We start from the raw sequence: 12604 nt of genomic DNA on the forward strand, positions 1-12604 counted from the left end.
CCCCCTCCCCGATCCACAGCTAAGTCAAACTCCTAAGGACAGTCTATCTGGTAGAGAGATGTTGAGAGCGGAGCCTCACGCCTGCAGCAACAGCCCCTGTGCTGGGCTGGGCGGGCTCCTAGGCCTGCACTGGGTCTCCCCAGGCAGACGTTTTCACCAGGTACCTTACCCAAAACGAGTGGGGTGATTCCAGATGCTTGCTCCCTAGTGGACTGAGCTGCCCTGCCCATCAGTGAGAGGCAGGGCACTTTGGGGATGGCTGGTGTGGAGCTACTGGACCTGGAGGTGAGGGCTCCCCAGGCTGGCAGCCTGTTGGGCGGCTGCAAACAGCCAAGTGTGGCTGTTTTCTGCAGACATCTCACCGAGGCACAGGTCCTCAGGGTGGCACCTGCCAGGTGAGTGTGAGCCCAAGGTGGTTGGGCACATCTGGACTGAGCGCCCTCTCCCCTCGGCACGGCAATGTGGCCTGCTGCTACTGCCATTGCTCCCAGCAGGGGAGCCAATGCCACGAGGAGCTCAAGGCCTGAGGGTCCGCTTGCTTCAGGCCCTGGCTCCCCCAGCGCCCAACACGGATTGAGCAGGAAGTGAGCCTGATGTCACTTCTCAGCCCGAGAGAAGAGATAAAATACAGCCCTGCTGTGAGCAGAGTGACGAGGGGCCTTTTTCCTCACAGTGAGGCCCAGAGGCCAGGGAAGGGGTGAGGACACCCAGGGCGGCAGCTAAGTCTGCAGCCCTTAAGAGAGAGCCTTAATCGAGAGAGTTTCCACTCCCTGGAGACTGATGGGCTCTTGGACCCTGACTGGCCCAGCAGATACACACACACTCACCACAAGATGCAAGGACCACAAAGCTCAAACCTGGGGCCATGGTTGGGGAAGGGGGACAGGTGTGGGCAGATGCCCTACTTAATAAGGGTTTTTAAGGAGTGGGTGAATGTGCTCATAACAGTCGCCGAAGTTGGGGAGCCTGGTGGGTGCTCTGTGGCTGCCCCTGCAGCTGCTGCCACCTGCTGCTGCTGCTGCTGCTGCTGCTGTTGCTGCTGTTGTTGTTGCTGCTGCTGCTGCTGCTGCTGCTGCTGCTGCTGCTGCTGGTTAAGGTTACGGGCTGTGGACTCCTCAGCTGCACGCAGCAGGAAGGTGTAGTTCCTCACCACCTCTTCTACCTTGGCCAGCAGCTCTTGGCGCTGGGCCTCGGAGCGCACAATGAACACCAGCCGCACGAAGGTCTCAATGAGGCTGCTCAGCACCTGGAAGCTGCCCGTGATGGCTGCCAGCATGTGAGTTGGGCTCTTGTCCACATTGGCCACACGGCGGCAGGAGGCCCGGAGCTCCTTGAACTTGAGAGCTAGCTCGAGCTTATACTCGGAGATCTGAGAGACATAGGGCTTGGGGGCACGGGCCTCGGGGCTGGCCACACACTGCCGCAGGACTGTCAGCAGCTCGTTGGTGTCCAGCCGGGCAGCCAGGAAGCCATCAGGGAGGCCATAGGCATGAGCCCGCAGGGCATTGATCTTGGCCAGGCTCCCCTCGAAGGTGGACACACGGAGGTCAATCTCCTGAGTGCGGGAGGCCTCAGGGCTGCTGCTGCTGCAGGTAGCAGCATCCAGCACCTGCAGGGTCCTGCTGACCACAGGCACCACCTGCTCGTCCAGCTTCATGCCAGGCAGAATCTTCATGGGGATAGAGTAAGAGAGCTCATCCTTGCCATCACTGGCATCATCTGCCATGTCACACTTGCGGTAGTAGAAGCAGTAGCGGATGGAGCAGCACTTGCTGCTCTCACTGTCCTCGTCTAGCTCGGCAGGCTTCCGGTACACCTCCGCGGGCAGTGAGAACACGGCCATCTGTCTGGGGCCTTTGGTCTCTGGGGCAACCTGGACGTAGGAGAGGTCTCCCAGCGTCGGTGACTCCAGAGACCTGCTTTTGGGACCCAAAGCTATGGGCAGGCTTGCCTCTAACTCCTTGGCCTCCCTGGGCAGCATGCCCAGGGGCGGATGTGGGTAGACATCCGAGGTCAGCGAGGCCCTGTCACCCTGGTCCAGTTCACTGATACTGTAGCGGCGCATCAGTTTCCTGTAGTTGGGAGCTCCCAGACACTCGCCCCCTGAGGCACACGTGGTCAGGCACGAAACACCACTCTCAGGGTCCGATCGGCACTCTCGGGATTCCAGGCTGGTAGAACGAATGCGCCGGACATTGATGGGGCTGCTGAGGCTCACGCCTGGGCCAGCCTCTGGCTGCCTCTGGCTAGGGAGGACCCTGTCCCTTTCCCTCCCCCGGAGGCTGGGCACTGGTGTCTGGGTGGCTTGCGGCCGGCCCCCCCGGCAGATGCGCTTGCAGTCGCAGCTGCGCCTCTGCTCGCGGGACATTCCCGGCCCCTGCTGCACGGGGCTGCTGCGGAGCTGGCAGCTGCAGCGGCCAGGTGCTGGAGGTTGCAGGTACTCGGTGCCTGGCAGCTCCCCCTGGCTTGGTGGCTTTAGAAGTTCCTCAAGGAACTCCAGCTCATACTGCTTTACCTTCTGCAGTTGGGCCTGCCGCTCATCTGTCTCCTTCTTCTGGCGGGTTGGGAAGGTGGCAGAGAATAAATTGCGTAGCCGGAAAGGACCTCGGGATGACTTGGGTTTTGCAGGGCCTTCAGAGGTCGAGTGGGCTCCATTGAGAGTTGTTTCAAGCTTCCTAGAGGGCATGGTGCTCACCTGCCGGCTGGCAGCCTGAGACCTCAGTGGGCTCTGGCCTCGAGGTTGGCAACTGGGGCTCTGGCCTCGAGACTGGCTGCTGGGGCTGTGGCCATGGGGCTGGCAGCTGGGGCTGTGGCTTCTTGACTGGCAGCTGGGGCTCTGCAGAGCCATGGAGTAGGTAGCTCGGGGAACCAGGCTGGTCTCTTCGAGCTTGCTTCTTTTGGGTGTGCTCTCCAGCTGCGCCTTCTCACCTTGGCTGGAGATGGTGCCCTGCTTCTGCAGGGTGGGCTTACCACCCTCTGGCCCGCCTTTGCCTGCCATGTCCCCTGTAGCTTGCTTGCCCACTGACTCTCGGCTTGTTCGCAGAAGATAGCTTTTGGGAGGGAAATTTTGAACAGGCAGCCTGTCCTCCTGTTGGGAGAGGTGCAGGCTCTCAGCCCAGCTGCCTGTGGGTGCTCTGGGGCCGGAAGAGACCTCTGCGCCCAGCTGATGCTGAGAATTCCGTGAGGTCTCTGGAGCACTGGGGCTAATTTTGAACTTCAGATTCTTATTTGCACTGCTACTCATCATGCTAACCTCTGGCCTCCCCATGCTGGCCTCCAGCCTTCTCTCACCCCTGCTGGGGGGGTTCCCCAAAGCCCCACCAGGAGTGACTAGACTCTTACTGTGAACCACTTGCTGTAGGGCAGCCGAGATGATGGCCGGGGTCACACTGCCCTTTGGGTCCAGGATAAGCTTGGGGCTCAACCTGACCTCCTTGGGCAGGTTGTCCCTCAGCTCAGAGACCTGCTCTTCACTGAGGGATGATGTGGCTGCCCTCAGTGACATTTCTAGGCCTGCCCTAGTGTGGCCAGGCCCTTTGTCCTCAGGAACTGGGGACAGCAGGCTCAGATTCTTCTGTTCACTAAGCTGTGGGGACAGTGCTGGGTGCACTGCCAAGGAGTATGTTCGTTCTCCCTGTACCTGGCCCTCTGACTGGGGCAGCTTCCTCCGAGCGCCAGTGGGGCCAGTACTCTGGCCTGTGGCAATGGGTTGGAGAGATGGGTTGGGATCCGGGCGCCCGAGAGAGTAAGGGGCCGTAAGAACGGCCTGGGCTGCACAGCTCTGGATCCGGAAGGGCAGGTCCTTGCGGGCAAGGAGGCTGTCCTTGTTGAGGTGCTGGGCCAGGAAGTAGGTGGTGTTCTGGTGCTGCTTCATGGCCGACATCATCTCTGACATGTCTGTGAGCTCTGAAGAGTTGGTTTCATGACCCGAGTCCAGCGATGATTCAGGAGTGATTGTGGCCAGCACAATCAGACCTGGAGGAACAGGGATAGGGCTTGTTACGCTTACTGAAATCAAGTTCTTTTCCAGCTCTACACGGTTGTCCCTCGGTATTCATGGGCGATTGGCTCTAGGACTCCTGAAGATTCCAAAACTTGCAGATACTCAAGTCCCTGATATGAAATGGCATAGTATTTGCATGTAACGTGTGTACATCTTTCCATGTATTTTAAAGCCTCTCTAGATTACTTATAATACCTAACACAATGTAAATGCTATGTAAGTAGTTGTTATACTGTGCTGTTTAGGGAATAATGACAAGAAAAATCTGTACATGTTCAGTATAGACATATTTCTTTTTGTCAAATATTTTTGATCTGCGGTTGGTTGAATCAGTGGATGCAGAACCCTCAGATACAGAGGGCTGACTGTATAGGAGGTGCATAGAAGCCAAGGTTAGCCGGCAGTATTTCCAGCTGGAGAAAAACAGTCAGGCCTGGTGAGAATGTAGGGCTGAGGGTGGGAAGAGTGGAGGGGAGGGGACAAAGAGGGGCAAGCTATAAGAAGGGGATGAAAGGCTGGAATCCAAAACAGAAACAAAAGAGGTGGAGCGAGGATCTGGGCAGTTTGATGGCAAATTACCATGCAAATCACATGCAAAACAGCATGCTAATCACAACTATTTTTAGATTCAACAGCTAGGAAATTTTTGTTAATTGTCCTAAAGAGGGGTTGGCAAAGAGAGGTCTCTCTCTATCCCTCCTCATCTGGCCAGGCCTGCCTACAGTCATTGCAGCTGAGGCCATTTAGCTGAGCTTGTCCTCTCTCCAGCAGCCACATGGGACTTGAGCCTGGGAGCAGCTAGCACTCTCTCCAGACTCTAAGCAAAGAGAAATGCCAGCCCTGGGGGCCAAATACATGGGGGCTGCCCAATGTCAAGGGTATCCTCACATACGGAAAAGGCAGGCTTTCTCTGACCCCAATACCTTCACCCTCCCTTTCTACACTTTTCCCTGCCTCACATGCTTTCTCGTGGTCCCTATTCCTCCCTATTCCTTTTCTGTTGCTGTGTCATTTACCTCTTCTCTCTCTCTCTCTCTCTGTCTCTTTTTTTTAAAGAGTCTTACTCTGTTGCCCAGGCTGGAGTGCAATGGTGCAATCTCAGCTCACTACAACCTCCGCCTCTCAGGTTCAAGCGATTCTCCTGCCTCAGCCTCCTGAGTAGCTGAGACTACAGGTGTGCACCAGCCTACCCAGTTAATTTTTGTATTTTTAGTAGAGACGGTGTTTCACCATGTTGGCCAGGCTGATCTTGAACTCCTGACCTCAAGTGATCTGCCCACCTCGGCCTCCAAAAGTGCTGGGATTACAGACGTGAGCCACCACGCCCGGCTCTCTTCTCTTTTTTTAAGGTGTATGTGTATGGAGGGACATATGTGTGACTATGGGTACATGTGTGACGTGTGTTTGTCTACAAGATGGACATATGTGTGTCTATAACAGGGAACAGCATGCATGTTGTACAGTTCTCCTATGAACTAATACTTAGTAACAATAGCTACCACTTACTGAGGCCTTACTGTGTGCTAGGCAGTGCTTACATGCTTTGCATGAATGATCTCATTCAATCCTTATAACAACTCCATGTGATAGAACTACTTTTATAAAACCCATTTAAGGTTACAGAATGAGGGTCAGAGAGAGTAAGTGCCTTGCCAAAGGTTACACTGACAATGACTGAAGAAACCAGGATTTGGGTGCATCTGATTCGGAGCCCATGTTCTTAGGCAGGATAAAGACCTCAGCCATGAGCAGTGATGGCCTTTGGCTCCCCTGGTCCCAGGTCACTAGGTAGTGAGTTGGTCGTTTTGCTTTTCTTTCAATCATGTGCATGCTGGATGTTCTGTTCTTCGCCTGTCTTCTACATCTCTCACAGTTTTTCTCTGATCCTCCATCCTGGCCTGCATCCATAGCTGTCATGACCTCAATCCCTGGGATCTATCTGTAAGGTATTTCCAAAGAGATGCAATGACGAGAGCCAGAACTCTAGCTAGAGCTGAGCAGCTGCTCCCTGCTGCAGCATCATTGCTCCTCTGACACTATCTAAACAACCTTTGGTCCATCCACTGCCCTGACATACCTCAGTGACTCTGACATCTATTTGGGAAGACACAATGTTACTCACTGGCCCTTCCTGGACAGGAGAAGTGGGAGGAAGGAGGGAGAAGGAATCGGTCATTACCTGCAGTCTGTGGGGGTGGTGGGTGTGGTCCATCCTCGGATGCAGCCAGGGCTTCCAGGGCCTGCAGAGTGGACACCAGGGCATCATCTAGCTCCTGGGCATGATCTCGAACTGTCCGGGTCTGCACACTGTCAATCAATGTCACTGGAATCTCATCGTACAGAAGCCCACGCAGGTGGCGTCCTTGTTCCTGGCTCTGGACAGCCCGGCGCTTGGGGTCATCCTCGTCAGAGCTGTTGTCTCGGAAACCAGGGGGTGGGGCAGCAATGGCTGGCAACAGGGAAGTTGTCTCATCTTCCTCCTCCTCCTCCTCCTCACTCCCAGGTGGTGGGAGGGACATCAAATCTACTATATTGTCACGAGACGAGCCAGGCTTCCCACCTTTGCGAGGGCCCAGCTGCTCCTGGAGCTTGGCTTTGCAAGAGTCACAGTAGAAATTCAGGGCATCAGCCCCAAGGGAATTGTCCAAGGTGTAGGACCGGGCCCTGCTGGCACAAGGCTCATGGTCTAGGCTAGCTGCATCAAAGTCATCAGGGACTACCTCATAACCTTGGCCGGAACTTTTGGATGTGGGGTCAGACTTGGTTCGGGGCCTGGTCTCCTCAAAGAAGATTAGGTTCTCATTGACATCTGTCCGACTTTCCTGCTCCTTTCTTTGTTCCCGCATATGGAGGTAGCAGAAGCTGACAAGCTCAGAGTCGGCAGGTGGGGGTGTGCAGCGGCTCGATTTCCTGGGGCTGGTGCCCACGCTGCCCACATAACTACTCTCCTTTTTCCCCAGGTGGCCCCCAGTGACAGGGCGGTGGGCGCTGTGCATGTAATCTAAACCCAGAAAGAGAATCAACAGATGAACCCTGGTGCCGAGGATTGTGACTGAGCTCCCTTGTCGTCTCTGGCCCATGTCTCTGCAGCACGACCGAGTGGCAGGTCCCAAGACAAAGCATTGCCTGGCTGCCAAAGATTAGGGGTAGGGAAGTTGATGAGCTATGTTACTGCTGACCCTGAAAGCAGAGTGAGTTGAGTCTAATAACCTGAGCTGCTAATAGCCCCATCACCTCTGAAATGGGAAAATGCATGGGGTATGGTAGGGGTGGGAGTGAACACCTTGGTTTAGAGCCTGGTATCTGGGCACAGCTGGACTCTTACATGGATACCCTCTGTTTGAAAGTCAGCTGTAGACATATGTCCCACTTGGAACTGTTCCTACCCCTGCCCCCACCTCTTTTCAGAGCTTTTCCAACCACCAGTGCTCTGTTGTTCTTGTTATCTTGAATCTCTTCTAGCAGAAGGAAATAAATCTGACAAGTTACTAATGCTTTAGTCAGAACCCGTTAAACAGGCTACATATAATGCCCAAGAGTTTGCATTTCAGAGACGCCTGTTGATGGAGGGATCCTAAAAGAATAATGCTCTATATTAGAATTCCAGGGTCTGAATGTGTAAAGTATATGGGAGATATGCTGGGATGTGCATATGTGGGAGGAGGGTAAGGGAAGCATTCTTACAATTCTTCACATTTTATTCTTTTCTGCATTCATACAGGGCCAGCCCTACCTATTACACATACATGTGGCAAATACTCTCGTCAATCGCTCTTAATGATGGTAGGTGTGTGCATCTGAGAATTATCTATCGCAAATGCTTTATCTGTGAATACCTTCTCTCACTGTTTTTGGAGCTCTTCCCTATTTTATCTGTGAGAATACACTCGGACAGCAGACAGACAGATGACAAACAAGCACTAACTTAGGCTAAGGTCCTAATATATGTGATCCTACTTAATCTTCATAACAACCCAATGAGGTAGTTATTATCATTATCTACATTTTACAGCTAAAGAAACTGACTCGCCTAAGGTTACACAGACCAAGTGGTAGACTGGATTTGAGCCTAGGTCTGAAGGACTTCAAAACCCATGTTTTTAGTCATTGCCCTTATAGCTCATCATGGTGATCAAGATGCTGGAAAACAAGACTTCGAAATGCCACTCAAACTCCAGTTTGACAGAGTCAATATGCCAGTGCTGCCTTTCACTAGAGATTACATGTATGACAAAAGTACAGCACTGGCACCTAACAACAAAACCCCCAAATACAGGAAGAAAAAACTGACAGAATTGAAGGGAAAAATATACAATTCAACAACAGTAGTAGGAGACTTCAATACTCCATTTTCTTTCTTTTCTTTTCTTTCTTTCTTTTTTTGAGATGGAGCCTCACTCTGTTGCCCAGGCTAGAGTGCAGTGGTACGACCTCGGCTTACTGCAACTCCGCCTCCTGGGTTCAAGTGATTCTCCTATCTCAGTCTCCCGAGTAGCCGGGATTACAGGTGCCTGCCACCACGCCTGGCTAATTTTTTGTGTCTTTGGTAGAGACGGGGGTTTCACCATGTTGGCCAGGCTGGTCTCGAACTCCTGACCTCAAGTGATCCACCTGCCCTGGCCTCCCAAAATGCAGGGATTACAGGTATGACCCACCGCACCCGGCCAATACTCCACTTTCAATAATGGATGAAACAACTAAGCAGAATATCAACAAGGACAGAGGACCTGAGCAATACTATAAATCAAACTAGATCTAACTGAAATCTACAGAACCATCTATCTAACAACAGCAGAATATGCATTCTTCTTGAGTGCATATGGAACACTGTTGTGAATAAACCATATGTTATGATATAAAATAAGCCTTACTAGATTTAAAAGGAATAAAATCATACAAAATATATTTTCTGAGCACAGCATAATTAAATTAGAAATCAGTAACAGAAGGGAGTCTGGGAAATTCACAAGTAGAAATCAAACAAAACCCCCCCTTTTTTTTTTTTGGATACAGGGTCTTGCTCTGTCGCCTAGGCTGGAGTGTAGTGGTTCAATCTTGGCTCGCTGCAACCTCCACCTCCCGGGATCAAGTGATCCTCCCGCCTCAGCCTCCCAAGTAGCTGGGATTACAGGCACCTGCCACCATGCCTGACTAATTTTTCTATTTTTGGTAGACATGGGGTTTCACCATGTTGGCCAGGCTGGTCTCAAAATCCTGGCCTCAAGTGATCTGCCTGCCTTGGCCTCCCAAAGTGCTGGGATTACAGGCATAAGCAACCACGCCCAGCCAAAACACTCTTAAATAACCAGGCGGTCAAGGAAAAAAAATCAGAAGAGAAATTAGCAAATACTTTGAGATGAATAAAAATGAAAATACAATATACCAAAATTTATGGGATCTAGCTAAAGTAGTTCTTTTTTAAAATTTTTTATTAATTTATTTTTTGAGATGGAGTTTCGCTCCTATTGCCCAGGCTAGAGTGCAATGGCACAATCTTGGCTCACTGCAGCCTCCGCCTTCTGGGTTCATGTGATTCTCCTGCCTCAGCCTCCCAAGTAGCTGGGATTATAGGCATGTGCCACCATGTCCAGCTAATTTTGTATTTTTAGTAGAGATGGAGTTTCACCATGTTGGTCAGGCTGGTCTCGAAGTTGTGACCTCAAGTGATCTGCCTGCCTCAGCCTCTCAAAGTGCTGGGATTATAGGTGTGAGCCACCACGCCCAGCCTAAAAAGTTCTTAAAGGGGAAATCCGTAGCTGAAAGTGCCTACGTTAAAAAAGGGGAAAGATTTCATATGAATTACCATAAACTTTCACTTCTACCTTAAGAAACCAGAAAAACAAGAGCAAACTAAATAGAAAGAATGAATAAGACCTACTATTTGATAACACAATAGGGTGACTGCAGTCAAAAATAACCTAATTGTACTTTTAAAAATAACTGAAAGAGCCAGAGTAATCAGACAAGAGAAATAAATAAAGGACATCCAAATCGGTAAAGAGGAAGTCAAATTGTCACTGTTCACGGATGATATGATCATATACCTAGAAAACCCTGAAGACTCATCCAAAAAGCTCCTAGATCTGATAGAGGAATTCATTAAAGCTTCAGGATACAAAATCAATGTACACAAATCAGTAGCACTGCTATACACCAACAGTGACCATGCTGAGAATCAAATCAATATCTCAACCCTTTTTACAACAGCTGCAAAAAAATAAAACACTTAGGAATACACCTAGCCAAGGAGGAGAAAGACCTCTACAAGGAAAACTATAAAACACTGCTGAAAGAAGTCACAGATGACACAAACAAATGAAAACACAGTCTATGCTCATGGGTGGGTGCAATCAATATTGTGAAAATGACCATACTGCTAAAAGCGATCTGCAAATTCAATGCAATTCCCATCGAAATACCATCATCATTCTTCACGGAACTATGAAAAAATCCTAAAATTTACATGGAACCAAAAAAGAGCCCACATAACCAAAGCAATCCTAAGCAAAAGAACAAATCTGGAGGCATCACGTTACCAGATTTCAAACTATACTACAAGGCATGGTACTGGTAAAAATAGGTACATAGGCCAATGGAACAGAATAAAGAACCCAAAAATAAACCCAAATACTTACAACCAACTGATCTTTGACAAAGCAAACAAAAACATAAAGTGGGGAAAGGACACCCCTTTCAAGAAATGGTGCTGGGATAATTGGCTAGCCCCATGTAGGAGAATGAAACTGGATCCTCATCTCTCACCTTATACAAAAATCAACTCAAGAGGGATTAAGGACTTAAATCTAAGACTTGAAACCATAAAAATTCTAGAAGATAACATTGGAAAAACCCTTCTAGACATTGGCTTACACAAGGATTTCATGACCAAGAACCAAAAAGCAAATGCAATAAAAATAAAGACAAATAGTTGGGACTTAATTAAACTAAAGAACTTTTGCACAGCAAAAGGTACAGTCAACAGAGTAAACAGACAACTCACAGAGTGGGAGAAAATCTTTGCAAACTATGCATCCAACAAAGGACTAATATCCAGAATCTACAAGAAGCTCAAACAAATCAGCAAGAAAAAAACAAACAATCCCATCAAAAAGTTGGCTAAGGACATAAATAGACAATTCTCAAAAGAAGGTATACAAATGGCCAACGAGCATATGGAAAAATGTGCAACATCATTAATTATCAGGGAAATGCAAATCAAAATTACAGTGCAAAATCACCTTACTCCTACAAGAATGGCCATAATGGCCAGGCGTGGTGGCTCATGCCTGTAATCCCAGCACTTTGGAAGGCCAAGGTGGGCGGATCACAAGGTCAGGAGTTCGAGACCAGCCTGACCAACATGGTGAAACTCCATCTCTACTAAAATACAAAAATTAACTGGGCATGGTGGTGCATGCCTGTAATCCCAGCTACTCAGGAGGCTGAGCCAGGAGAATGGCTTGAACTCAGGAGGCAGAGGTTGCAGTGAGCCAAGACTGTGCCACTGCACTCCAGCCTGGGCGACAGAGCAAGATTCTGTCAAAAAAAAAAAAAAATGGCCATAATTAAAAAAAAAATAGGTGTTGGTGTGGATGTGGTGAAAAGGAACACTTTTACACTGCTGGTGGGAATGTAAACTAGTACAACCACTATGGAAAACAGTATGGAGATTCCTTAAAAAACTGAAAGTAGATCTACCGTTTGATCCAAGAAGTCATTATATGAAAAAGACACTTGCACATGCATATTTGTAGCAGCACAATTCACAACTGCAAAAATATGGAACCAGCCCAAATGCCCATCAGTCAACGAGTAGATAAAGAAAAATGTGGTACAGTCGGGCACAGTGGCTCATGTCTGTAATCCCAGCACTTTTGGAGGTGAGATTGCACCACTTCACTCCAGCCTGGGTGACAGAGCGAGATTCCATCTAAAAAAATTAATAAATGAATATAAATTTTTTTTTTAAATGTGGTTATGAGATTGGACACATTCAGGGTCGTATGGCTGTAGACTAAAATGTGGTAAATATATATAATGAAATACTACTCAGCCATAAAAAAGAATGAAATAATGGCATTTGCAGCCACCTGGGTGGAGTTGGAGACCATTATTCTAAGTGAGGTAACTCAGGAAAGGAAAACCAAACATTGTATGTTCTCACTTACAAGTGGGAGCTAAGCTATGAGGATGCAAAGGCATAAAAATGATAGGGTGGACCTTGGGGACTTGGAGGGAAGGGTGGGAGGGGGTGAGGGATAAAATATTACACACTGGGTACAGGGTATACTGCTCGGGTGATGGGTACACCAAAATCTAAGAAATCACCACTGAAGAACTTATCCATGTAACCAAACACCACCTGTTCCCTAAAAAATATTGAAATAAAAATTAAATAAAATAACTAAAAGAGTATAATTGGATTGTTTGTAACACAAAGAAAGGATAAATGCTGGAGAGGATGGATACCCCATTCCCCATGATGTGATTATTTCACATTGCATGCCTGTCTCAAAACATCTCATGTACCCCATAAATATATACAACTACTATGTACACATAAAAATTAAAAACAAAACAAAAATAAAGGCAAAAAAAAAA

General features: G+C 49.0%; 1 protein-coding gene across 1 annotated transcript in view; it reads right to left on the reverse strand.

Moving 5' to 3' along the window:
* Positions 1-766: 766 nt before the first annotated feature.
* FRMPD3 (FERM and PDZ domain containing 3) overlaps positions 767-12604 on the reverse strand; it is an 82056-nt gene continuing 70218 nt past the window's right edge. Inside the window, exons 15-16 of the mRNA XM_011970442.1 lie at positions 6183-7004; positions 767-3975 (exon numbers count right to left, since the gene is read on the reverse strand). Coding sequence (XP_011825832.1) covers positions 902-3975; positions 6183-7004 — 3896 coding nt within the window. The 3' untranslated portion in view covers positions 767-901. The remainder of the gene's footprint in view (positions 3976-6182; positions 7005-12604) is intronic.

Source organism: Mandrillus leucophaeus, unplaced genomic scaffold, assembly GCF_000951045.1.
Source record: "Mandrillus leucophaeus isolate KB7577 unplaced genomic scaffold, Mleu.le_1.0 Scaffold949, whole genome shotgun sequence".
Taxonomy (NCBI): Eukaryota; Metazoa; Chordata; class Mammalia; order Primates; family Cercopithecidae; genus Mandrillus; species Mandrillus leucophaeus.